Here is a 25,934-nt window from a genome sequence, read left to right as displayed (position 1 = left end):
GATACCATGGAGGATGTTCTGCTTTGAAGTCTCTTTGGACAACATAGCCAAACACATTACTGCACCACCAGCCTCACCTATCTTTGCTGGTTAATTATATGCGTTATATATACTGTAACGTTACACGTCTTCTTTTTAGGAGTCGATGATGATATGTCTTGTTTTTAGAGCCAATCTAACCTTTTTCAGTGGCTAGGTAGCTGGTTAGATAATAGTGCTATTTGACAATGCGATGGGTAACTGTTGGGCATACTGCACTGGCTTCTTCAGACGAGAAGTCAACAGGATACAGAGAGGAGGGGGGTAAGTGAAACAGGTACCACAGTGTAGGTAACATGAGCTGACATTAGCCTGCTCGGCTCGGCTCATGAATCATCGCCTCCTGCGGTTGCTCTGCTAGCGAGGAAGCTAACTAGCCACCGTATCCTATAGCCTCACACAGTGTGCTGTTTTCCAACCATTTTACGCAGTTAAGCTGTCTAATTAATTGGGGAAATAATATCTATTCGTTCAAGTACTCGTAACGTTGGTCTTTTTGTCAAAAACTTGTTGTATGAGGAAACACTCCAACCTGTGTCACCGTTTAGGCTAAGGAAGGGGCTGACCCCACCCCTCTTGTGTTTTGGGTCCTGCTGCTGTGTCACTATCAAACTGTGACGTCATGTAGGACAGCCTCTCTGCCATGTCTTCATTTGCACTGTACTGCTCAGGCCATGGCAGTTTACAAATGGGGATGTGAAATAAGTGTATTTTGACTGTCAGGATAAATTATGTGATCATCAGATAAAGGGTCCTTCAGTAATCACTTGTCTTGTAGCCAAACGTATTAGTTATTAAACTGCATTTCTATTATGAATCTGTTAACCGTATAGTTTGCCTAACCTCCATAGCATTTAGCATAGCTACACTAATTTAAATATATGTTTTTGTCATTGCCCTTATGTTCTCAATCATATTTACAGGTCAAAATACTTCAGAAGCAGTACCACTGGGGAGCATTATACCATAGAGGTATTAGTTGTACATTTAAAAAAAAAATGGATGAATGGTATTTGTCAATCTTATTCAACTAATCTGAATCTCTTTTTTTCTCAGTTTGAAAACCTTGTGGAGAGCGATGAGGTGAGTGTGATCATCGTTATTGTTTGTCGTTCAATGTGTCCTTACATATGTATCTCAGTTAAGGAGGACACCTCACACTTTAATGCATTGATATTATTACTATGGTTCTGCCTAGCTCTAGGACAGGGGTGGCCAACCAGTCAGAGACTAAGAGCCACAAAAATTACTGTGGTACCACAAAGAGCCACACCATATACCAGCGTTTCTCAACCTTTTTTTTCAGTCACGGCACCCTTCATGTGTTTATAGGTGAGGGGCGTATCTCGACCCAGCACTTCAGTAGGGCACAGAAGGGCACCAAAAACGATGAAGAGGGAGCGCGTAGCGCGACCGTGAAAAAAATTTGGCCGGTTTGTGGGCGAAAATGGGTGGATTTTGTAACTATTTTTTTTAAACTTTATTTCGGTTTTAGGGTTAGGTTAGGGTTATGTTATTTAATTATTTGGGGGAGCCAGCCCCCGAAACTCCTGAAATGCATAGAAATCTATGAAATAAATAAAACAATCTGACATTTATATTAAAAAGAGCTAGCCCCCCAAACCCCTAAAATACATAGAAATCTATGCATTTTGGAACAGTTACTATATATATAGTCAAGAAAGCATTTAGTCATACTTTAAAGTGCTTTACTTGCATTGAACATTGCATTGAACATTGAACATTGAGGAGACATCATTAGAAAGCACAATGTATGTTTCCATAGTTACGCAGATTACACACAATTGTACATCTCCGCTGAACCAAATTATCACACAGCTATAAACTCCATTTCCGCCTGTCTCTTAGCAATAAACAAATGGATGACGAACAACTTCCTAAAATTAAATGAGGGCAAAACTGAAATCCTACTAGTCGGTCCTATAACAAAAAGAGAAATGTTACAGAGCAATATTGGGCAACTTACTCCTTGGATCAAACCCAAAGTTACAAGTAAATAACCTACACTGGCTTCCGGTAACATTTAGAATTGATTTCAAGGTCCTCCTCCTTATATACAAAGTATAAACATTGCGATCATCTACTATTGAAGGTTCCAAGCCACAGTCTAAAGAAAATCGGGGATGCAGCCTTTGCTAACTATGCACCAAAGTTATGGAACACACTACCTATGGACATTAGGGAAGCTAGATCTCTTAATATTTTCAGAAATAAGCTAAAAACGTACCTCTTCACCATAGCCTTCTAATACACCCCGCTGTTGATTGTACTGTAGTACTATTTTACTCTGGCCATTCTATTGCATAATTTTACTATCTATTCTACTATTCTATTATTGCACTGTATTATTGGTGTGCAAACCAGTCAACTTACAAAAAAGAGCCTGTTGGAGGATTTCAACAAGATAAATGCGACAACATTGCAAAATATTTCACTATAATATTTCAAAGTGAAGTAAAAAATATTATAATAATTATTTGATCATGTTAAATGATCATTTGATCATGTTAAAAAAGGGGAAATAAAAAACATTTGTAAAAAAAGAAAAAAAAATATATATATTTTTTTTAATCAGTGGGGCACAGATGATCATCAGTAGGGCACGTGCCCTACTGATAGTGGTCTAAATACGCCGATGGCCACCTCTGGCCTCTGAAGTTGCTAATGTCTTTTTTATTTGGGCCTCACAGGGTTAAAAGTACCCTGTGAGACCCACGGTTGCAAAATTACAAAATCACTTTTAGCCATTTAAAAAAAGAATTTTATTTAAAAAAATGTTAAAGGGGAACTATTTGACTATTTCTTTCACTATTTGGGCACTTTTATACAATTCATGTGAGTCTATGGAACACCTAGGTTTTTTTCAAATGGTGAGGTAAGTACCACGTCCTTCCTTCCTCTAGATTTAACGTACGGTTTGTATTTCTAATCAAGTACTCAAAAACCGCATTTTTCTATCTCAAGATCTTAAGCCGTTTTGACTCAGGCTGGGCTCCAACCACTGTGTGGCCTGGTGCCAACTGCCACATCAACTGCCACATTATTATGCAGCTGAGAAATCTCTGACATCACAGATATGCAAATTTTCAGATGACTCAGTTCAGTGAGGGTGAATATTGTGAGAGGAGAATTGGAAGAATGCGCCAATATGAGAATTGGAGACATAGATCATATTAATATAAGTCCACATAGCTAGGAAACAATGCTAAACGCTGAAAAGGCCATTTATAAGATAGTTCCCATTTAAGCACATGTATAGTCAATTGGTCCTGTTGTTCAGCCTCACAATGCTATTTGATAGTAAATGTGTTTATTATGTCCCACCCTCTGGCCTCTGAAGTTGCTAATGTCTTTTTAATTTGGGCCTCACAGGGTTAACCTCTTAAGCCCGAGATATACAGTAAAAGTGTATATTTTCAGCATTACGTTTGTTTACCAATTATTTTAACTGTTATTAGTGAAATATAAGATTATAGAAATCTCAGGGCATTGAGTCGGAAACCGGCGCAGGAGGAAGTGGCACATCCAAAAGTGAGTGTAGTCTTTTGAAGGAAGAGACGCAGGGCTTTCAAATTTTGAAAAACGACCCTACCCAGCTCACACCAGCCCCTGTCAATCATCTGACTTCTGGATTAACTTTTTTATTTCTCTTATTTTTTGGGATTATCTCCCACAAACCTGAACGTTATTGCCATAAAACAGAACGCAGTTAGTTTCTCTACCTTTCTGTGAACGTCTTGCAAAAAACGGTGTTGCAATATGATGAAAAATGGTGGAGAAATTCCCTAGATTCAGATACCAAGAACATGCAAATGGACCATTTAAAAAAGAAATTAAATGTTTATTCTACGTCCTTGTGGAATGAGTGACATAAAAAAAAAAATATATATAATCTTTTTTATTTTTATTTTTTTTCTGGATGGAAGAGCCGCACATTGACGGGCAAAGAGCCGCATGCGGCTCGCGAGCCACGGGTTGGCCACCCCTGCTCTAGGACAATACAATCAATATTTATGAACACGAGCAACTCTCAGAAAGCCAGATGCCAGCTAGCTTATCATTCTTGTGATGTCATCATTAAGTTCTGGAGCTGTTCCACAGAGAACAGGAAAGATGGTAATCGTGACGGGAAGAGCACCAAAGAGGGTGACGCTACTATAGAATAAAGCTAATTTGGGTACACAAATTCAGACAGTCTTCTATTCACTGTTTATGGAGCAGTTTCAAACTTCATATCTGATGACCGGTTTCTGGCTTTGGGAAAGAGTTGTTCATGTTCGTGTCATAAATTACTTTTTATATAGGGGTGGTATTGCCCTTTAAAGCCACATTAATTTGGTGCTAGTCTCAGGATTCAGTTAAAGGTGCACTTCACCCAAAAATTATAATTTGTACATCAGTTACACACCCAGGAATTCAAGGCATCATAGGGTTATTTGATATAATTGATATACAAATGATCATTTTTGGGTGAAGTGCTCCTTAACTCCATCAATTGTCCATATTTTAGCATTTTAATTAAATTCCACAGGCAGAATATCAAAGTTCATGTTGGAATTGATATCTGTTAACTGTGAAATATTTTATGTATGTTCCATTTCAGGCTGAGAGTCCACAGCCTTGCCCTAGGTATGTAAAACTGAACTTTTATGTTTTTAGAATGTACTGTGGATATTTGATTATGGACTGGTCAAGTCAAGAGTTTTATTTGTCACGGCATACAAGTATACAATGAAATGCGGGTGGTCTTGCCCGCAACGATGACAGAATGTCTTTGACAGAATGGATCACAAGATGGTGCTAATAGCCTATTTGCCCAGTCTTTGTATTTGGGCACTTTCACACCAGCCTCGACCCGGTTTAATCAACCCTTTGATCGTTTAACCCCCTGGTTCCATTTGTTCTGGGAGTTGAGAACTCTGGTCTACACCAAACAATCTGCCTGTATGAGGTAGTCCTGACCGCTTCCAAGTTAACCCAGGAGCGATGTATTTGTACCAAAGGCAGGATAATAGCCTTACAGTAAATCATGCATTTAAAGGTCCTGTAAATTGTATTTTCTTGTTACAGCCATCACTGATATAGTGTTTGGTCAGTAACATGAGTCTCCCAGCCCCTCCGCTAGTCTGCAGTAAACACAAAATACATTTTCTGGTATCCCTTCCCACTTTATCCAATCAGGAGAGAGAACCCTAGTGAGTTCTCTCTCTTGATTTGTTGCTCTTCTCAAATGGGAAGAGACTCCCAGCTGATCTTCCCACACGTGTTACTGCTGGAGGGACTGACATCGAAAGGGTTGCTTCCTACAAATATCTAGGCATTACAGTGGACGAGAACCTTACTGTACGTTCAAATATCCAGGCATTACAGTGGACGAGAACCTTACTGTACGTTCAAATATCCAGGCATTACAGTGGACGAGAACCTTACTGTACGTTCAAATATCCAGGCATTACAGTGGACGAGAACCTTACTGTACGTTCAAATATCTAGGCATTACAGTGGACGAGAACCTTACTGTACGTTCAAATATCTAGGCATTACAGTGAACGAGAACCTTACGTTTAAATCTCACATAGATAAACTTGTGTCAAAGCTGAAGCTTAAACTTGGCTTCTTTTTCAGAAACAGGTCCTGTTTTGCACTTAAAGTGAGAAGTCACCTGATCTCGACCACCTTCTTACCACTGCTCGATTATGGTTTGATTGATTGATTGAAAATGTTATTAACAGATTGCAGAATGGGTACAATACAGTACGGTTCAATACACACAATTGTTAAGGGGATGCAGACCAGAGAAAGACTTTCGTCTTGTTTACATCAGGGTCCCCCATTTTCAATTCATTATAACATAATATGGCATACATGACATACAGATAGACAGTACTGCTACATCTAGACATTTATGACATACCAGATCTACAAATCTGTTTGCGATACAAAAAGATTTACGAAAGGGAGTATATACATTTGAGGGGGAAGAAACTGTACATTGGAGGAGGTTGGGTAGGTGGGGAAACTGTACATTGGAGATGGTGGGGTGGGGGGCGACTGTACATTGGAGGGGGTTGGGTTTGGACATTTACAGGGGCCAATTTTCGGATGGTGATGCACCTGATCAGTACCTTAGAAAGCTGGATACTGTGTACCATTCTGCCTTACGCTTTGTCACGGGATATGGAAATCGAGTGCACCATTGCACCCTATATGCCATTGCAAGTTACCCATCTCTTCAAATACGACGATTTTCTCGATGGCTCTCTCTTGTGCACAAAGCTCTGCTTAAACTGGTTCCCTCGTACCTAAGTGTGCTTCTGTGCACGAAGCAATATAAGTATGCCCTTCGTTCTCAAGCTGCTCTAACACTGGAAGTTCCCCATATGAGAACTGAATTGGGAAAAAGGGCTTTTAAATATGCTGCTCCTTCATCCTGGAACAAGATACAGGAGGACCTAAAATTACCAGGTCTGGTCACCCTCGGAGAATTCAAAGCCATTTTAAAATCCTACGAACTCTGTTCCCTCGGACAGTGCAACTGTGTTTGATCATTTGCCTGTTTGATAACTTGCCTGAAATTGGAGCTTGCTGTGAATGTTTTATCTGTATTTTATTGTGATGTTCTTTTTTATGTTGAAACTTTCTGCTGCCTTGCTTGGCCAGATCACTCTTGAAAAAGAGATTTTAATCTCAATGATGCTTATCTGGTTAAATAAAGGATTTGATTGGTTGGATAAAGTGGGAACCAGAACATTTATTTTCTGTTTACTGCAGAGTGGAGGGACTGAGAGACCCATGTTACTGACCAAACACTCGATATCAGCGATGGCTGTAGGAATGTAGATATTATTTTAACAAAGAAAATACCACGTAGCACCTTTAATGACGCTAATTGGACAGGTTTTGTTGAAGTCTTTTATACTATTCAAAGTGTGTGTGGGTTTTTTCCCATCAAAGGATCTTAATTCTTTCTCTTTTTGGCAAACTTGGGATGTGAAAGCGACCGTAAGCACTTTTTCTGTTGTTTTGATAGGCCGATCAGCGAAGAAGAGATCGTCCACCTCAAAGAACACCGCTATGCTGCAATTACAGACCATCAGGCCTTGGTAGACCAGAAAATACAAGCAGAGGTAATACTACATACTACATATGTCTTTTTGAAGGGAGCGTAGCTGAAGGCTCAATTAATTGAAGCTACCAAGCTTTTTTATCTTCCTGTTCGTAACTACACACGCATAGAATAACTACTGTATGTTCCTCATAGGTTTTATTTGTGTTTTTATACGTATCTTTGCACTTTTAATTTGCAGCATTGTTTTACATTTCAGTTTGTTAAACCTTTGTTGTTCCTTTGTTTGTTTTTGTTATTTCTGCTCAGTTAGAGGCACAAGAGGAGAAGTTAAGGCTAGAAGAGGAGGCTAGAAATGCCGCCCAGCGTGAGGCCGCCAGGTTGTCACGTGAGCGGAAAGTGAAAGAGGTGAGGCGGCACTGAGTGCGCCCATGTCTTCCCGCTCCTCGCCTTGTTGCGGCCGGCTCCCACCTAAATGAACATGCCAACATTATGGGAAATCCGCTTGCCGCCTTCTCCGGAGTGAGACGAGAAGATGAACACCGGTTTCCCCTCTGTGTGTTCAGTAGAAAGCTGTCCGCCTGCACGTTAGCCTAGTAAAACGGACAGTACCGGTTAGCCGTAGGCTGTGGCCAATTAACACCTGTCCCGTAGTTTAAAGTGGAACTCCAACATTTTGGGAAATTAGCTTATTTAACATCTTCCCTGGAGTTAGACAAGAAGATACATACCTTTTTTGTCTCTGTGCATGCATTTTAGCTTTGGGAATAGACGCTCCGTTAGCATAGCTTAGCTTCATCACTGGAAGTGGGGGAGATCCGGAGCCTTACAGTGCCTTACAGTGTATTGCAAGGTCTGACATTGACCAAATTTGATATGCATGACCTTGGTGGGCTCTAGGTCAACTCCTGAAAAGGGGGTCAATGTCAGACCTTGCAATCAAAAATTAGGGGGCGCACTGAAATTATGGCAAGGGTTATTAGCCCCCTAACTTTTGATTGCAAAGTCTGACATTGACCCCCTTTTCAGGAGTTGACCTAGAGCATGCATATCAAATTTGGTCAATGTCAGACCTTGCAATTCACTGTAAGGCTCCGGATCTCCCCCACTTCCAGTGATGAAGCTAAGCTATGCTAACGGAGCGTCTATTCCCAAAGCTAAAATGCACGCACAGAGACAAAAAAGGTATGTATCTTCTTGTCTAACTCCAGGGAAGATGTTAAATAAGCTAATTTCCCAAAATGTTGGAGTTCCCCTTTAAGCTAGGCTACCGGTACTGTCTGCGTCCATTCATTGTACTAAGCTAGGCTAACATGCAGACAGATTGCTTTCTACTGAACGCACATAAACTGGTATCTATCTTCTTGTCTCACACTGAAGAAGACGGTAAGCTAATTTCCCATAATGTTGGCGTGTTCCTTTTTAATGCTTTGCTAACCCACCCCTTCTCTAACTCACTGGCCCTGTGCAGAGATTTCTCCAGTGTCCCCTAGTCGTCATCATCCCACCCCATCCCCAGTTCTACTCTAATTTACAAGCAGTACTGCTTTGAATGTGATATTATTTGTATAAGAGTTCTGCTTTGAATGTGATATTATTTATGAAGTACTGCTTTGAATTTCATATTTATATAAGGAGTACTGTTTTGAATTTTGGTTTCTATTTTCTCTATTAGCCTGTACTTGCCTCAATGGGGGTAGAATGTTTTCTACATTGGCACTTTAGTAACTTTTTGCAATCCTTTATTGTCCGTTTAAAACCACTTTGTTAGGCTAGCTACAATTTAAACCCAAACAGGTTGTCTCTTGGACAACTGAAGTGCTGCTAATACAGAAGATAGTCCCTGCAATATTAGAGAAGTTCCAGGTAAAATAACTGGTAATCTTGTGGGTTTAGGGATTGTCTCTGGACAGGACCTCTCTTTCGTCAACTAACTCTAAACATGTTAGAGTAAAACTAAACATGTCAGAGTAAAACATGTTACTGCAAATCAAGTTATAGTAATAATAACAACTAGAACATTTTTGGAAGAGCCCCTGCTTCAGTTCACCTCATAATATCCCTTCCAACATGAAGTTATATCATCTAAAGTTATTTCCATTTCTTAGTGGTCAGAAGTTACTTACTTTTAGTTTTATTTTGCCAGTCTAGAATAGCATACTCCTAAAACATCTCATTCTGTAATATAATACATTGCTCCGTCACCAAGCTCCGATTCCTGCATTTACGGAAGGTCTTACTTGCTCATATGTAGCATGGCTAACATAGGATGGTATTTAGCTCTGACGGAGTGATTAAATTAGATTAGATTCAAATGTATTGTCATCGTACAGCACAAGTACAGTACAACGAAAATAAGTTTGCATCTAACCAGAATGCAAGGTAACAGTAAAGTTCATTAACAATTATTACATTATTATTATTATTATTATGTACACTAATAAGAGTAGGTAATATATACATATATAGATATCAGCATATATATGTGTGTATATATATATATACAGGAATATATGCAGATATAGATAAATTGTACAGTAATGGACAGTAATAATGAACCAGTAGGATTTTGGTGTCCACCTTTGCTGCGCGTATCTTTTGGACAGATGTCTTTCGAGGGCTGGGGATGAATTCCGTCAGTATTGTTGGAATTGCGATTTGTTTTTCTTTTTCTCACGTCCCCTTGCACTGCTTTTTTTCTGCACGTTTGTTTTGCTGAACCCATTTGCGTCCATGTTTCGCCAGATGGCAACACAGGTGTTCATAAAAAGGCTTTTACTAACAATGCTGGATTTTTTACTTTTGAACCTATGATTGAAACAATTCTTATGGGGTTATGTTGTTGTTTTTCCTAAGCAACAGGTTTCCAAAAGGACGAGGAGTAAAACCGATGTTGGTGGGGAAGGTCATCAAAAGAAGTGAGTTTTATGTTGAACGCCTGAATAATTCTGTAGCTGAGAACTGAATGTTGCCTTGAAGGGGACATTATATATGTATCTTAAAACATTTTACACCACTTCCTTGGATCTGTGGAACATGTTGGTTAGTTTTCTTGCAAAGAAACTAGTCTAAATCTAATCAAATATGAATAATTAATTTTCTAGCACCTCTTCCTTGTTGAACGCACAGTTTCTGGTGGGTATAGCACACACCAAATGTTTAGTTAATTAATAATAATAATAATAATAATAATAATAATAATAATAATAATAATAATAATAATAATAATAATAATAATAATAATAATAATAATAATAATAATAATAATAATAATAGATTCTATTTGTAATGCGCTTTACAGTTGCGGGGCAAATCTCAAAGCGCTAGTTAAAAGAACTTAAAACTAGCGAGAATAAAGGAAAGAAAGAATATAAAAATAGGCAAGACTAAAACATAGAATAACATAAAACATAACAATAAATTAATCAGTTCCTTCCCTTCCTGGCTACCCCACACCCAACAGTAAAAAAAACGTTTACGAACTGGGAGTACATATGCCATTTTAGCCTGGCATGCACTAGAAGATATTCCAAATTCCCACCGATATTGAAACGGTGGTAGGCGCATAATGTCATATTTCCAAGATTCCTTTTGTCTTTCATTTGAGCACCATACACTTGAAGATTACACTCCGAGACCCTGAACCTAGAATCTTTCAAGCAATGCAGGGCTTGACATTGACACCGCCACCATAATGTGGGCAGAATTCATCCCATTGCGTTTGCTGTCAGAAAACTACCCGTAGGACTGCCCTGCCTCTCCGTTTGGACCCCTGGAAATATTTCGTATGATTTTTGGAAAGTTGTGTGTCGAGAGAAAATGGAGAAAGAAAAAAGGCTTTCTCTTAAGGTTTTCTCTCCACATCTTGGCAACGTGTGCAACTTGCGAAGCCACCGTGGGTGCCCTCTGACCAGCAAGGTCTCCCCTACATTTAGGCCCTGAGTAGGGGCCAACCAGGGCTGCACTGGGACAAAAAGTCGGCCCTGGCATTTCTGGCCCAGACCGGCCCACCACAATCGGTCGGACACCATCCTTGCGGTCCCCTTAAATATGCGTACCTACTGTACTATTCCCCCAAACCACTACAAAGCTGGGTAGTAAGTGCCATGGACAAGTGTACCAGTGCAAGTGTACCAGTGTACTCACTCGCTCTTGGCTGAATCTTGTTTTGGGTGGTGGTTGTAAAAACACCTGCATCATGGGCGGTTAGGTGGCCGAGCGGAGATTGCGTTCGTCACCAGCCCCGGAGCTGTGAGCTGGATTCGCCTGTTCGAATCCAGCTCACAGCTCCGGGGTTGTCACCAGCTTGGCTGGCCGTCTGCACTAATACAATTGGCTGTATTAGAGGGTGGGAAAGCTGGCGGGGTGGGTCCGGGTCGTTGTAAACAGCGACTCCTACAGTTCGGTCGGGGCGCCTGCTAAGCGCGGATTGGACTTGAGGGGGATAGTGTGGTCCTCCCACACGCTACGCCCTCTCAATGAGAATCCGCGCTGCCAGGTGAAAAGAAGCGGTGATTGGCTGGACGTGTGTCGGAGGAAGCACGTGGTAGCCTCCACTCTCCCAGATGATCTGACTGTGGGGGGTAAGTGCGCAGCGACCAGGAAGGGACTGGGAATTGGCATACGACTAACATTGGGATGGGAGAAAATCGGAGGAAAATGGAGGGGGGAAAAGACCAAAAAAAAAAAAAAAAAAACACCTGCATCATAGCAGGCTCAGGACGGGCAAAGTAGTCTACAGCCTCCCTGTCTCTCTCCTCCACAACCTGGCTTGACTAGACACAAGGAGAGAGAGATGATTACAATTAACTGGTACATTCAGGTCCAGAATTGTTGGAATTCCCTGACAAAGATGTGCAAAAAGCTGTACAATTTAAACAATATCATACTGGTAATGAGAAAATAGCTGTTTATTCAATTAATGCATGGAGCTGTTCCATCTTATTTAATTTGATACTAACTACTCAGTTCATACAGATTTCAAGTATCCAAATATCAATGATGAATATTGCATAAGGTTTACACAGTTAATAGATCACCTTTTTGTTTTATATTCATGTTCTTAGGATGTATGGAGTAATAGTTCGATATTTTTGTATGTGATTTATATGGCAATTAAATCAATGTGTGATTGTTTGTTTGGGGAGTTTGACCTACAGTTAATGTGCCTACCACGTGAAGGTGCATGCTCAATGGACAAGCAAAAAAAACTATTTGTGTAGGTGGAGAGCTACCACAGATAGTAATAACATTAAGTAATCCATACCATATATATCCTAATCGTTACCACCATACCTGGCTGAAAATAAGTTGAGCAGTTTTTGCAGTTGCAGTTGAGCTACAGGTGTTGTATATTATACAGCCTTTACGTTCATCTTTATCAAGGGAACCCTTATCCTAATGATTTTAATAATATGATGATATGGACCTAGGTCACTCACAGGCACAGCAACCTGGGCTTAGCCAACGCGATGCTGACAAAATAACATTAGCTAGTTAACGTTAGAATAATCAGCCGGAGTTGCGACTGCATTAGGGAACTATGCTACAGTAGCAGCTAAGCTACAAAAACAATGCCAATAGCTTATGCTGCGCTATTTGACATTGACTGACTGACTGACCACCAGCAGTAGTTGACGGTCTCACTTCATGATAGCGTTACGAGTATTTTATCATATTATTATCGACATTTAATTGAATTAATCATCAGCATCGTCATCATGGCATGGCACACACTGCCTCTGAGCGGCATCTGATCTGATACGAGAAACGGAGAGAAAGAAATGTGATTGGGCCAGCCCAGTGTCAGTATAGAAAATGAACAAATGGGCCGCTGCCCCTCCTTTATGGGCTGGTCGTTGACCAAACTTTAAAAAGAAAATTATAAATCAAATTATATCTGCCCCAAGGTGCGTCTGCCCACCGGGAAAATGCCCTGTATGCCAGATTACCAGTCCAGCCGTGGGGCCAATGATTAAATTCAAACGGGAAATAATTAAATGCATCATAAAACCTAGTTTAATTAGTTAATAGCGTTATGGTGATAAATTAATTATAACAAACAAACATACACATTGTGTTCAGTTTATTGTTATTCCAGTTTTACAGGAGATGTGGTTTTGGCATTTAACGTTATGAGTTCATCACGATGCATCGATTAGTTCTTACTGTACAGTATGTTTGGCTACTTATTTGAATGCAGTAACAGTGTTTGAGTTTGTTTTTTTGTTATCGAGGCTTGTGGTTATTTGTTTCAGACATACCCCTGGGGAAGATTTTGACGTCTACCTACAAAATGTGAAAGCCCAATCGGAAGCCTTCAGGAGCAGCAGTAAGTAATTATATTGTTTGTGCATGAACTATACATGTATGCAATATCTACGGAAATACAAACGGTAGCAAAACTGCTCAGTGTTTCAACATTTGCTTACTGATAGTTGATGTGTGCAAAAAATTATACTAGATCACTAAAGGGAGAAGTACAATAGTTATATCTAGGACAGGCTGATATTAGAGTTCCCAATGGGCCTGGAAATTAAAGCCTAAGCCCAATACTGAGCCAAAGACGGACCAAATACAATTATTTAAAGATTTTGATTGCCAACTTTGGGGTCAAGACTTTCTCTACTTAGTCTAAGTAGCTATTAGCATTTACAGTAGTGATAGATTTCGGTCATAATCAGCCAGTATCACCTCGTCACCTGTGTTTGTGAAGTTTCTGCATTGTGTTTATCTCTTACTCCGAAGTCGACCTTCTCATACTGGCTGTACAACTGTTTCATCCCCGTTAATGCAATCCGTAATCAGAAGAATTCGACACTGGCAAACGTGGTACCTTTCTTGGAAAAACGTTGTTTATTCCATAAACAAAGCCTCGTACCAGATGTAACCAATTCTGTAATGTGCTTGAACAGTCTTAATTCATTCTTCTCCACCATCTCTTATGCTATTAGTCCAATGGTTCTGGGCCTCGTCGTCAGCCAAAAACCTCCCCTGTTAGCCAAAGCTAGCGATGATGTGGCATATTCCCTTCCCCCACCCAGCGAGGGTGAGGAGGGATCTCAAAGTCTCTGATCAACGCGTCTGCTCGCCTGTGCGTCGTGTCTCAATCTAACTAGTCTCCTGAAGACCCCACAGCTTACCGTCTTCAAGTCTCGCAATGTTGACCTCTCTCTCGTGACTGTTACTATGGCAACGGCACTTTTGACCCAAATCACTACAGCAACAGCGATGTTGATATTACTAAACGATGTGGCCACTCTAGCTCCCGCTGCCAAACCAAATTAATCTCGACATCGCTTCACCAATAGTCGTTATCAGAACACTACACACATATCATAATAGAACACACATCGTTGTCATTATTAGACCTGCTTGGTGAAGCAACAATGAAACAAATGTAACTATTTTAATACAATTCAAATTGTGCTTAGAGGGAATTATTTTCACCGGACATTATGACCGGAGAGATTTAAATATGTCGGACTTCAACAGATTTTGCCGGTCAAAAACCGGTAATTACCGGACAACGGAAACCCTGGTGGCCGCACCACCATGTGAGAGCCCAGTGCCCCTGCATACAATGACCTTGGCTCACTTGAGAGCTCAGCTGATAACAGGCCCTCGTCTGCAGCCTCACCGGAGGCAGACATAGTGACTGATACTGTCCTCTTACAACTAATATCTACGAGTAGATGCCGTCATCTGCAGATATTTACATTATATACACATTGAAAAACAAGGATTCCTTCAGTAGGCTAATCTGCATTTTAAAATGTGAGCATAAATAGCTACATTTTATCAAGTAGAGAAGGTATTTTTGATGGAGACAATTTATTGACATAAATCCTACTGGTTCATTATTACTGTCCATTACTATATATATATATATATATATATATATATATATATATATTGAATGATATATATACACACCATATATCTGTATATCCCATACCTACTCTTATTAGTGTACATAATACTGTACATCACACTGTGTATTGTTTTTTGTTTTGCGTAGCCCGAGCCCTACCCGAACTGACCAATTAGCATAAATTGTTGGCCAAAACCCGGCCATACCAGAAAGGTTTTTTCCGGCCTCGTCGGGGTTGGACTGAAACTGAGAACTCTAGCTGATATGGAAAACTATTTACATTATTCAGAAGGACTCTTTTCCGATAAATAATAAGAGTTCCTGTGATATGATGACACAGATATTACCCTCAGCCCTTATTATCCGTCCAGGTTTGTTAGGGCTGTCAGGGCTGTCTTCTGAGACCAACATTATTATCCGTCCAGTTTTGATAGTTGATGTGTTCCTCGTCAGGGCTGTCCTCTGAGACCAACGTTGTGACCCCCAACACTGAGAGCAGCTTGGACTTCACCACCAAGACCCGCTCCACTATAGATGACGGGACCTCCCTGGATCTAGAATGGGAGGATGAGGAAGGTAGGTGTTTTTGTCAAAAGGCACAATGGAAGGAGAGTTTGTTGCACTTGCATGCAAGAACGATTGACTCATCATCACATTGTTTTTGGATTTTCCCTCTTCGTCAATGAGTTCTCTCCGCAGATTTTGTCAACCAAAACTAGGTCAAAATATTTTGTACCATATTTTATAATCTGGGGCCAATAGTTCAACACTTTTAATCCCTATCTGAAAAACAGGATTAGGATCACTTTGATATCCGATCAGATCAGAAAATCAAATCCAAGCTTTAATCTGGATCAAATCTTCAAAACGGCTAGTTCAAACCGACAACATAGGATTGGGATCAGTTTGATCCCAAAAAACTGGATTATCTTGATCCCACCAGAGGGGTGGATTTCCAGTGGATTACCAGAGCAAAATGTACTTTACAATCTATTTAAAAATATGTTTCAATATAAATAAGATGGCAAAGTTTGTTAACTAAAATAATACAAAATGTTTTGCCTTCATGGCAAATACATTTTATTTAAAAAGAATGTCATGTTTGTGGTGGCCTATTTTGTTTTCAACCAAATGTTGATGACATAAATGTTTATGCTCATAAAAATATCACAACAAAGATTATCAATCACAAATGTCATTTAGATTAAGAACAAAAAAAGTCCATCTGTCATCACCTTCAGCAAACTGAAACCTCACTTAGAATTCAGCTCCTCAAAGCATGCCTGGATGATCCAGCTGCCTTTGAATGAATATTTTGTTGTTGTTACAATTCCATTATGATTTTATGTCCTTTTTTGTATTTAAAAATATAATTAGACTTTATAGATGTCTCTGCAATGTGGTCTCTTGTCTTCCTTGTATTATTTTTCATATCCACTAGATGGAGATTGGTAGGATTAAAGCACTGATATTCAGGATCTAGTCACCTTGAAAAGTCTGGATCAGGGTGATCCTATCCTGAATTGCTTTGAAATACTGGGACAAAATCTGGCATGTTGTTGTGACCTGTGTATTTAAAATAATTTGACAAGGCAGATATATACTCGAAAATGTCAAATTTTTTATTTTTTATTTATCCACGTGGTAAATACATAGGTCACAACATGTTTACAGGAAAGTTTTGGAGTTGTATTTGGAGTGTATTTCGTGACTGTTGGGAACTAGGCTACACTGGCACACCTACTTCCAGTGAATGACGCTAAGCTAGGCTAACGGTGCGGCTGTTCCCTACGCCTAATGCATGCACAGAGAAGAAAGGGGTATCTGCTTGTCTAACTCTAGGGTAGATGGCAAATAAGCGAATTTCCCAAAAAGTTGCCGTGTTCCTTTAAGGCAAATTTAACACTGCAAAGCCAGGTAGGAGACATGGTGGCTCCAGGTTGCTTGCATTTTAGATGCTTGTCCATAACTGTAGTGGTGCTGTGAATGGCCAATTCAGTTTTGCAGATGCTGAATTGTTGCCTACTATTTAGTTTGGTTGGCTGGTGATATACTCTATACCAGACCTTTAAAAGTATGGGTCTTTGTTGCCTCGTCATCGCGTTCTGCCGCCATTCATTCTCCATCATTCTTTGTTGTGTTTTCCTCAGTTTCTTCTTCGTATTTCCTGGTGCATGTAGACATTAGACAATTTTAAGTTATACTACCCCCACTGATTTCTATAGTGCATTGCAATGCTGACTCGAAATTAATTGTGCAGTTCATTATTATTATTATTATTACTTATTTATTATATGACAACAACCGTCAATCACCCACCCCCAATTTGTCCTGTAGCTATCCACTATAGACGGTTACACTGAAATTCTGTTGCTAAGGAACAGTTTGGACCCAAGTGTATTTCCTGTCAACCATTGCATTAGCAAACATTGCAACAGGAAATACACTTGGGTCCTTTTTAGAATGTTATTCTTGTCACTTTGAAACTGTCCATACTGTATTATCAATTACCCAGAAATGTCTTCCATATATCACAAAAAGCTGGGGCCCTTGTCTTGTAGGGATCAACCGCGCGCTCCCGGCATGGGAACGTTCCCGGACGGAGGAGGACATCCTGAGAGCCGCACTGAGGCCCGCGGCTGGCAAACACCAGGGCAGCGGTCCGCCCTCTGCCTCCGAGGACTCCAACGCACTTGAGTGGGAGAATGACTTTGTGAGTACCCACATGGAGGACAACGCGGACTCTGAGTTCGAGGGGTTCGTCAACCCTGTCCTAGACACGCCCTCTGAGGAGGTGCTGGACACAAGCCTCAGGTCGGACAACCAGGACAGATAGTGTCCGTCAGACACCAAAGGAATCGCATATCCAGAGTCCTCTTTTTCACGTCAAAGCCCACCAGCTTTTTGCCTCACCAAAAAGAAAATTACATAATTTCTGTTCATACACATTGGAACTTGTGCTACGGGAATGTATCCGAGGGTTGTGTACGGTATATCACCACAAATACCATGGCGTAAAATGAAATTGACAAAACAATTCCTTGTTTTTTCAGTGCCTTTTATTTGTGACTGAAGCGTACCATTTGAAGCATCTTACCTTAATTAAACATGAATTACCATTTGATGCATTATAACTGGAAATACTCTCTAAGTGCAGTGCAAAAAGCCCAGGTTGTGAACAGGGTAGTTAGGCTACTTGAGGAACCTTTCTATTGTGTAAGTATGAGAATGCTAGAAAATGTAACACCGTACAAAGGTTCCGCTCTATGCCGTTATTTACAGCAAGAAATGTATACATGAGGCATTTTTTTGCATTGATATCAATTAATATTCTCTGACCAATGCTTCACCAATCATCATTCTATGTGTGTTAGGAACTTTAGAGGCATTCCTTTCCTTGTTACCAGGTACTACTGCTTTTATCCTATATGAGCCTAAACTCAAGAGGTGGCTGCATTTTCTCACAGCCAATCAGATCATCATTCAATTAAAGGGCCATTTTTCTGGTTGCATTTGAATGTATGTGGTTTTCCGTTGGACTGCGATGTGTTGCGAACAGTTCCACTCTCAGTCTTGACAATGTCTGTTGTGTGTATATGTTGAGGTAAATTCAATATATCAGTATGAATTATGAAATCTTTCCCATGTATTACCGTCAAGACGGTGGAAAAGAAATGGGTTGCTGTGTGGAAAGTTTAGCTCATTAATTATTACATTTGTGAAGAGTTGAGTGGATCTTATCTAAAGGATGATTCTTTTTAACGCTTATGCATCTTGTTTTTGACAGTTCAGTGTGTTTTTGTATTCTGTCCTTTTAATCATGGCAGTTTTCTGTGAGAAACATTTGAACTTTACATTCCTGGTCACGGTGAGCCTGAGATATTAATTAAATTAATTTAATACAAATAATTTGGGCATCACATAGGATTAGAGTTAATGGTTATAATAATTTTGCACCATCAGTAATAGCTTCATATACATTAGGGGATATAGTGGAAAAAGTAGCATTAGGGTTTTGTACATTTCATGTGTCATACTGAAGTCTCAATCACCATGATCTGCTTTTGTTTCAATATCTCCTATAACTAAATAGTAAATGGCTGCATTTTTATATAGCGCTTTTATCCAAAGCGCGTTACAATTTGTTCCTCACAACCTTTAACTACAGGTAAAGGTGATATTATATGACATATTAACAGATCATCTAGCTTGGAAGATGGCGTGACACTACCTCTGATATGTACATTTCTGCTGTAGTGGATGTCACTCTTGATTAGTGGATTGTATTCATTCTGTGTATAAAACTTTCTATCCGTAAGTCACACTAGTAATAGGAAGATACTCACCCTTTTGCACATTTCTGTGTTAGTGTAGCAAGCACGGATTAAAGACAACAATGAAGTAATGAATATTCAACTCCTCAGCTAATATAGATGGTGTTTAAATCCTGTAATTGGAATACCCCATCACAGACTGTTCCGTTGAGAAAATTATTTATCTTAACATTAAAATTCGTCTGCTAATCCTAAAACGCAAATGGAACAAAAATGTATGGGTTTGACATTGTCTAAAAGAAGATGTCTGAAATAAAAGTACAAGAGATATTTTTAGTTGTCACAAGATACAGCAGCTGTTTATGGTCTGTTATTGGTCACAGCTCATTCCACGTTTGAGGTAGACGGTAGCTTTGCATTGAATCACAAGGGTAAAAGTGGAGCAGTGTTTCCCATACAGAGCTTTATCTGTATGGCAGCTCCACCACAATATTGGACAGGCCCACCACCACCACAAATAGAGTATCTACACTTGTTCTTGTCTAGTTGCACACTGTCTTTTCTACTCAACTGTGTGTCTCGCCCTCGTCGGCCAGGCCAACCAACACCAACCCAGGAGCCTGCGGTAAACCCAATAAACGGGTGCACTTTCGTAAAGTTCCGCACTGATCTTTTAGGGGCCTCAATTTTAAAGCAATATTCCACTTCAGTAGAACATTAACAAATACCTCTATCTATGGTCATGAACACGTAACCACAGATATTGGCTTCTGCTTAGAATACTCCTGTAATGGATAAATAAACTCGGAAACAGTCATTTCTACCAACGTTACTTGAATTCTAATTTTAAACCTGCAAAGAATCTAATCGAATCAAATAAATAATTGCAGTGTTGAATATTGTTATTGAAACATCACTAGCTATTTGCCATGTATTATTTGTGTCATACTTTGGGTGCAAAACATCAACATTTACTGTAAAAACCACATCTTTCCACCGGTAGCACGTAGATCTCACTGCCAAATCTGTCACTGATGATTTCTGGACCTAATATCAGTCGAAATGTCATCACTGGATAACTATTCTGTTCTTCGTTATCTGCTGGTGTGCGTTTTGAAGAGACTGGTTACACGTTTGCCTTTTTTTATTCCAACTACTCATTGTACCGTAAATATTACAATTATCTCTCGTAATAGAATGTTGCAAAATTGTGCCAGTCGAGTAATTCCTTCTGCTGATCAAATTAGAACTGCCGTACCATGCGCTCATATCATCATGCTCGAATCATCATGCCCATATCACCATGCTCATATCATCATGCTCATATCATATTTTACAACTCTTTCATATCATACTATGTTAAGTTATTCCGCCCAATCTACTCTCACTGACCCTATAGTGACAAGCACATATTTCCAAGCAAGGATTCTTTCTTTGTTTTTGGCACAATCATTTTTTTTTCAATTTAATTATTGTTTGCAACAGGATGTAATATAATGGGTGGCATGCTGCACTTGAGGTTTAATTTGAGTGCAATGATGAGTGCAACTAAAAAAATAAACTCTTTACAAAAAATATCTTGTTCTGTGTCCAGCAGTTTTTTTTTTATTTTTTTATTTTATTTAACCAGGAAGTGTTATTGAGATATAATACCTATTTTCCAAGAGAGACCCATGGCCAAGATGGCAGCACCCATAAATCATCTGGGGGGAGTGAGGACCCATGCGAAACAAACCATTGGGTCCGATTACCTATTGGGCTGTATTTTACCTGAATAAATAAAGGTTAATAATATGATGCACTTAACCACATAATATGGGCAGGGGTAGGGAAAGGAGTGAAATAACCTCATTGATTAAGTTCTTCCACAGCCGTGCTGGAGAGTTTTCTTTGTGTTTTTTAGTTCTTTCTTTGCTTCTTTGTATCTAAATATTTGTGCATAATACAGATAGGTCTGATTGATACTATTACTGTTTTTTGTTTTTCTTTCCCAGTAGCAACTATGCTGTATGTTTGGATGTTTTGCAGATGTGTTTTCAAAAACCTCGATGTGGGGGGGGGCTGGGGTGGGTATGAAGGAGGGAAAGGGGAAGAAAAGATGGAGAATGTATAATACTGACGAATGTAAATGTACATACTACTTTTCCTGTAATAAAGAAATTAAACAAAAAAAATAATATGATGCACTTCAAAAAAAATTCACATTTTAAATTCTACTCCAGTTCTTTGTCATAAAGAAAACTATTATTTTCAGTTGTATTGAAAACCGAGCAACTCTGTAAGGACTTTAAAGGTATACGTCAGGGCGGCCTTGAATCCAAGGTCTCTTATCTGGAAGATTTGCTCCTGTACATCTCTGACCCAGTTCTATCAATCCCTGACATTCTAAACATTCTGACCTCATTTGAAAAATACTCAATTAAATTAGCAAAAGAGTGAGCTTTTAGCCTTAAATCCCGAAGAAAGTACTTCCCTCCAGCCCTTTCCCCTTTAAAATGTTTTAAATACCTGGGAATCGGGATTACCCATTACCCATTCCTTCATAAAAGTCAGACAAAGCTTTCCAAAAGCTCAAACAGTGAACTCCAAGCCCACGTGGTTGAACTAAAAATTCAAAGAAACCGACTAAGAAATGACGTAAAAACACCATGATTAAAACCGCAAAAAGACATTTCATCAACGACAAAACTGAGGAAAACAAAAACAAACCCTGTGAACTTTGGAAATTACTAATCAACTAGGCTGCAGTAAAAAACTTAAAACCAGATTCTCAAACATAAACATAAAGACGGACAACACGCTCATCACAGACAAGCTGGATGTAGCCAATTACATAAACATCTTCTTCACAAACATAGCCACAACACTGGTAAACAAACTACCCTCCCACTCAGGGCATTATGGGGTAGAACACATAGTAGCATACTACAAAAACCTAGGGGTCCACAAAGACTACTTCAAACTTGAAATGGTAACAACCGATGAGGTACTCAAAAAATTGAGCGCCCTCCAACCTAACAAGGCCACTGGCCATGACAACATCCCCTCCAAATTCCTCAGAGACTCCGCAGCCGCCATCACCCCAGTCATCACACACATAATAAACCTCTATAAAACAGGGACACGTCCCCAAGGACTTCAAAATTGCGAGAGTGACCCCTCTGCACAAAAAGGGCAGCAAATTAGACCCAGGCAACTACCGCCCTGTTTCTATTCTTACCTCCATCTCGAAAGTCATGGAGAAAATAGTCTACGAACAGGTCGAAAAGTACCTGGCGGAAAAAAATCTAATCTACGAATTACAATCTGGCTTCAGAACGTCCCACTCCACTGACCCATGCCTCCTCTATTTGAACGACCACATCAAACAAGAGGTGGACGCGGGCAAATACTGCGGCATGGTCATGCTGGACCTACAAAAGGCCTTCGACACTGTCAATCACTCCATTCTGATTGACAAGCTAAAAGCAATTGGTTTTGATAGTTTATCAGTGAGCTGGATGCAATCCTACCTGGAGGGGAGAGAACAGATGGTAGAGGTAAACGGTACTCTATCCCCCCCCCCCCTCACAGTGAGCTGTGGTGTTCCACAAGGAAGCATACTAGGACCGCTACTCTTCCTAATTTATGCAAATGACATGTCGTCAGCCTGTGACTGCAACTTGTTCCTGTTTGCGGACGACTCAGCCCTGCTGGTCTCTGACAAGAACAAGTTGCAGGTTGAAAAAACCCTCGGCTCGGAACTAGGCGAAATCTGCATATGGCTCGCTGATAACAAACTATCATTACACATGGGCAAAACAGAGTCCATTCTCTTCGGTTCAAATAACAAACTCAGCAAGACCGACGGCTTCTCAGTTACAGTGGGTGACAATATTGTCACAAGGAAAGACGAAATTACCTACCTGGGTTCCATCCTAGAGGCAAACATATACATATACATTCCATCATATGTATATACTCTGTCAGGATCTAGGGGTAACAGTACTGTATAATATGGATATTTGAATACCGTTTATGTCACAAATGTATCCGTACTAAATACCTATATGTCCCTATGCCATAAATGTCATGTATGTTGTGTATGTCATAAATGTCTATATGAATTGAAAATGGGGGACCCTGATGTAAACAAGACAAATGTCTTTCTCAGGTCTGCATCCCCTTAACAATTGTGTGTATTGAGCCGTACTGTATTGTACCCATTCTGCAATCTGTTAAATAAAGTATTCATTCATTCATTCATTCATTCATTCATTCATTCCAAGCTATATTCACAAAAGATTTCACCACTCTTTTTAATAAATGTAAACAAGACATGGATCATTGGGCCACCTTACCATTATCATTAGTAGGTTGCATTAATCTAATTAAAATGATAGTATTACCCAAATTTTTATATCTCTTCCAAAACATCCCAATTCTAATTAAAAACATTTTATTCTTTCATATGGGGGAATAGATCTAGACTAATCACGAATAAAAGACCAAAGCACTCAGGAGGTTTGGCTTTACCCAACCTCCTTTTTTTTTTTATTGGGCATGCAACATCCAGAAGTGAATTCACTGGTTCGAGGACGAACCAATTGTAGAAAGGGCGGACTGTGAGTTTGCCCGATATCACCATGGGTTCAGTCATCTGTGCAGCCTTACCCCTTAACACTTTGAATGCCCATCACGAGATATCTCGGGTTATCAGATTTTTTTTTTATTAGCGATCTGAATTCATATTTCATCAACCTTAGTCTACCGTTGGTAAACCAGCCTCATCAGGCGCTCAGATGTGAAAAAAGCGCCCCCTATCGTCTCCCAGATGGTAATGCACCCTTTTGGATTGGACTCAATGAAAATGGATGAGAAAAAAAAACTCCGGAATCTACATTTTACTTCTCACGCATGTAACCGGAGCCGATCAGATTAATTGTGGACCCTCAGCACAGCGTGTAATATGTGTTTTACAGTATACGCGTTGGATCAATAAAAGGATCGATTTTTGGAATGGCGATCAGGAATTGGAATAATCCATTTGGATACCATCTGATCTCAGGTAAGGAATCTATTTTACCAGTCTTAGGATAATCAGACCTGTTTTCACGGAGATATAAGCTTTTCCCCTATATGTGATATGGCTGTTTGACTGTGCGAGCGATCAGGAACTAAGATAATCGATTTTCAGCTCGCGGCACCAGCGTGCATACGTACACATATACTATCGATAATCTAGCGTTTATTTGAAAACTATTCATAAATAGGTCGAAAAATGACAACGTTCTAGAATATTACAGTACAGGGCGTTTATCACGGATTATTTTTTTTCCCCTTGAAAAGGAGGGCTTTTCAAAATGCTATAAAACGGAAATGAACTGATGAAAAAACAATCCGCTTCGACAATGTTGACTGGAAAATGAGTCATTGATAAGAGACGGGCAGATTAGACACATAGCCATAATTTAAAACATAGATTAGGCGATATTAATGCTAACATTGAAGTGGATGGTGGGCATTCAAGCACTAAATGTGCGCCCCCTGCTGGGCACTGAAAGTGTTAATAGCAACTCAAGTTCAAACATAATAGTTAACCATTCAATAGAAATATAGGCTGTTTAGAAGACATTTTGGGCTGCAGAGAATTTCTACCCTCTCCCCCATTAAGTCCAATCACATGGTCACTCCCTCCTGTACAGACCTTGCATTCACTTTGTTTTAATAAAGGGATTTGATCAATTAATAACCTATGGAAAGTACATTTGCTTCTTTTGATCAATTATAATAATCCTATGACCATTTATTTCCTTATACTTTTCCTTATACTTACAGATCAGGAGCTTTATACAAAATACATTTAAATAATTTCCAAATAAGCCCATAAAATCTGATTTCAATCATATCCTTGAATTGAACTCAGACTGATTTCATGGACCTATGAATTCTTTGATGACATAATCCACACTCCATTGAACATTTAAGAACGGCCTGAGATTCCGATCTCAGAATAGTTTTAACAGATGACCAGTGGGACTCTATCCTAAACTTAATACACAATGTAGTCTACCTCTGCTAAACATGGCTTGATACAACTGAAAGTAGTGTACAGAGCCAATTGTACTAATGCTTGGTTGGCAAAGATTGACCCGTTATACCCTTGATGCAAAGGCCAGCCAGCAGACTTAATGCACATGTTCTGGTTGTGTCCGAATCTCTCCACCTTCTGGATAAATATTTTCAAAGCTTTTAGTGAGATGTTTGCGATCCAATTTGACCCGACCCAGTTTGTGCCCTCTTCGGAATCATGTGCTCGTTTACCGTATAAAGCCTATGTGGTCATAGCTTTCACTGCTCTCCTATAGCGAGACCCTTTTCAAATGGAAACATACCCCTCTGTCCTTTTCTCACTGGGTCAATGATGTTAAATAGGGTCCTATCAAACCTTGGTCAAGACATGGAGGCCCTTTTTGGACTTTTATGACTGCATACAAGTACCCCTTGATAAGGAATATGGTGGAGCTCATACGTGTCCTATTGCAGCAGTGACCCCCACCTTCCCTTTAATTAATTTATTTCATTTATTGTTTGTTAGCTCTGTCTCCTCTCTCTTTTATTTATTTTAAAAAGTGTCCAAAGACCTGTGGATGGGACATACCTGTGGTCAGGGTGGTGGGAA

General features: G+C 39.7%; 1 protein-coding gene across 2 annotated transcripts; it reads left to right on the top strand.

Moving 5' to 3' along the window:
* On the top strand, positions 1–20,850 carry ap1ar (adaptor related protein complex 1 associated regulatory protein). Of its 2 annotated transcripts, none has more exons than XM_084332265.1 (10): positions 1–303; positions 963–1,011; positions 1,096–1,122; positions 4,664–4,689; positions 7,091–7,187; positions 7,436–7,534; positions 9,989–10,044; positions 13,384–13,457; positions 15,453–15,575; positions 17,561–20,850. In XM_084332265.1, the coding sequence occupies exons 1-10, from the start codon at positions 233–235 to the stop codon at positions 17,833–17,835; spliced, it is 897 nt and encodes a 298-aa protein (XP_084188391.1). In that variant the 5' UTR covers positions 1–232; the 3' UTR covers positions 17,836–20,850. The 2 variants fall into 2 exon arrangements, with proteins under 2 accessions (XP_084188391.1, XP_084188390.1); XM_084332264.1 differs by having other exon boundaries at positions 9,983–10,044.
* The last annotated feature ends 5,084 nt before the right edge of the window (positions 20,851–25,934 follow it).

The sequence above is a fragment of the Notolepis coatsorum genome (genome assembly GCF_963971535.1).
Source record: "Notolepis coatsorum genome assembly, chromosome: 16".
In the NCBI taxonomy this organism is placed as follows: domain Eukaryota; kingdom Metazoa; phylum Chordata; class Actinopteri; order Aulopiformes; family Paralepididae; genus Notolepis; species Notolepis coatsorum.
This window is presented reverse-complemented; position numbering and strand designations above follow the sequence as displayed.

Bases quoted from the DNA above. Each gene is read 5' to 3' on its own strand.
- ap1ar (XM_084332264.1), top strand. From the start codon at position 233: ATGGGTAACTGTTGGGCATACTGCACTGGCTTCTTCAGACGAGAAGTC. The intron at 7,188-7,435 runs GTAATACTACAT...ATTTCTGCTCAG, and splicing joins ACCAGAAAATACAAGCAGAG to TTAGAGGCACAAGAGGAGAA. The intron at 10,045-13,383 runs GTGAGTTTTATG...TATTTGTTTCAG, and splicing joins GGGGAAGGTCATCAAAAGAA to ACATACCCCTGGGGAAGATT.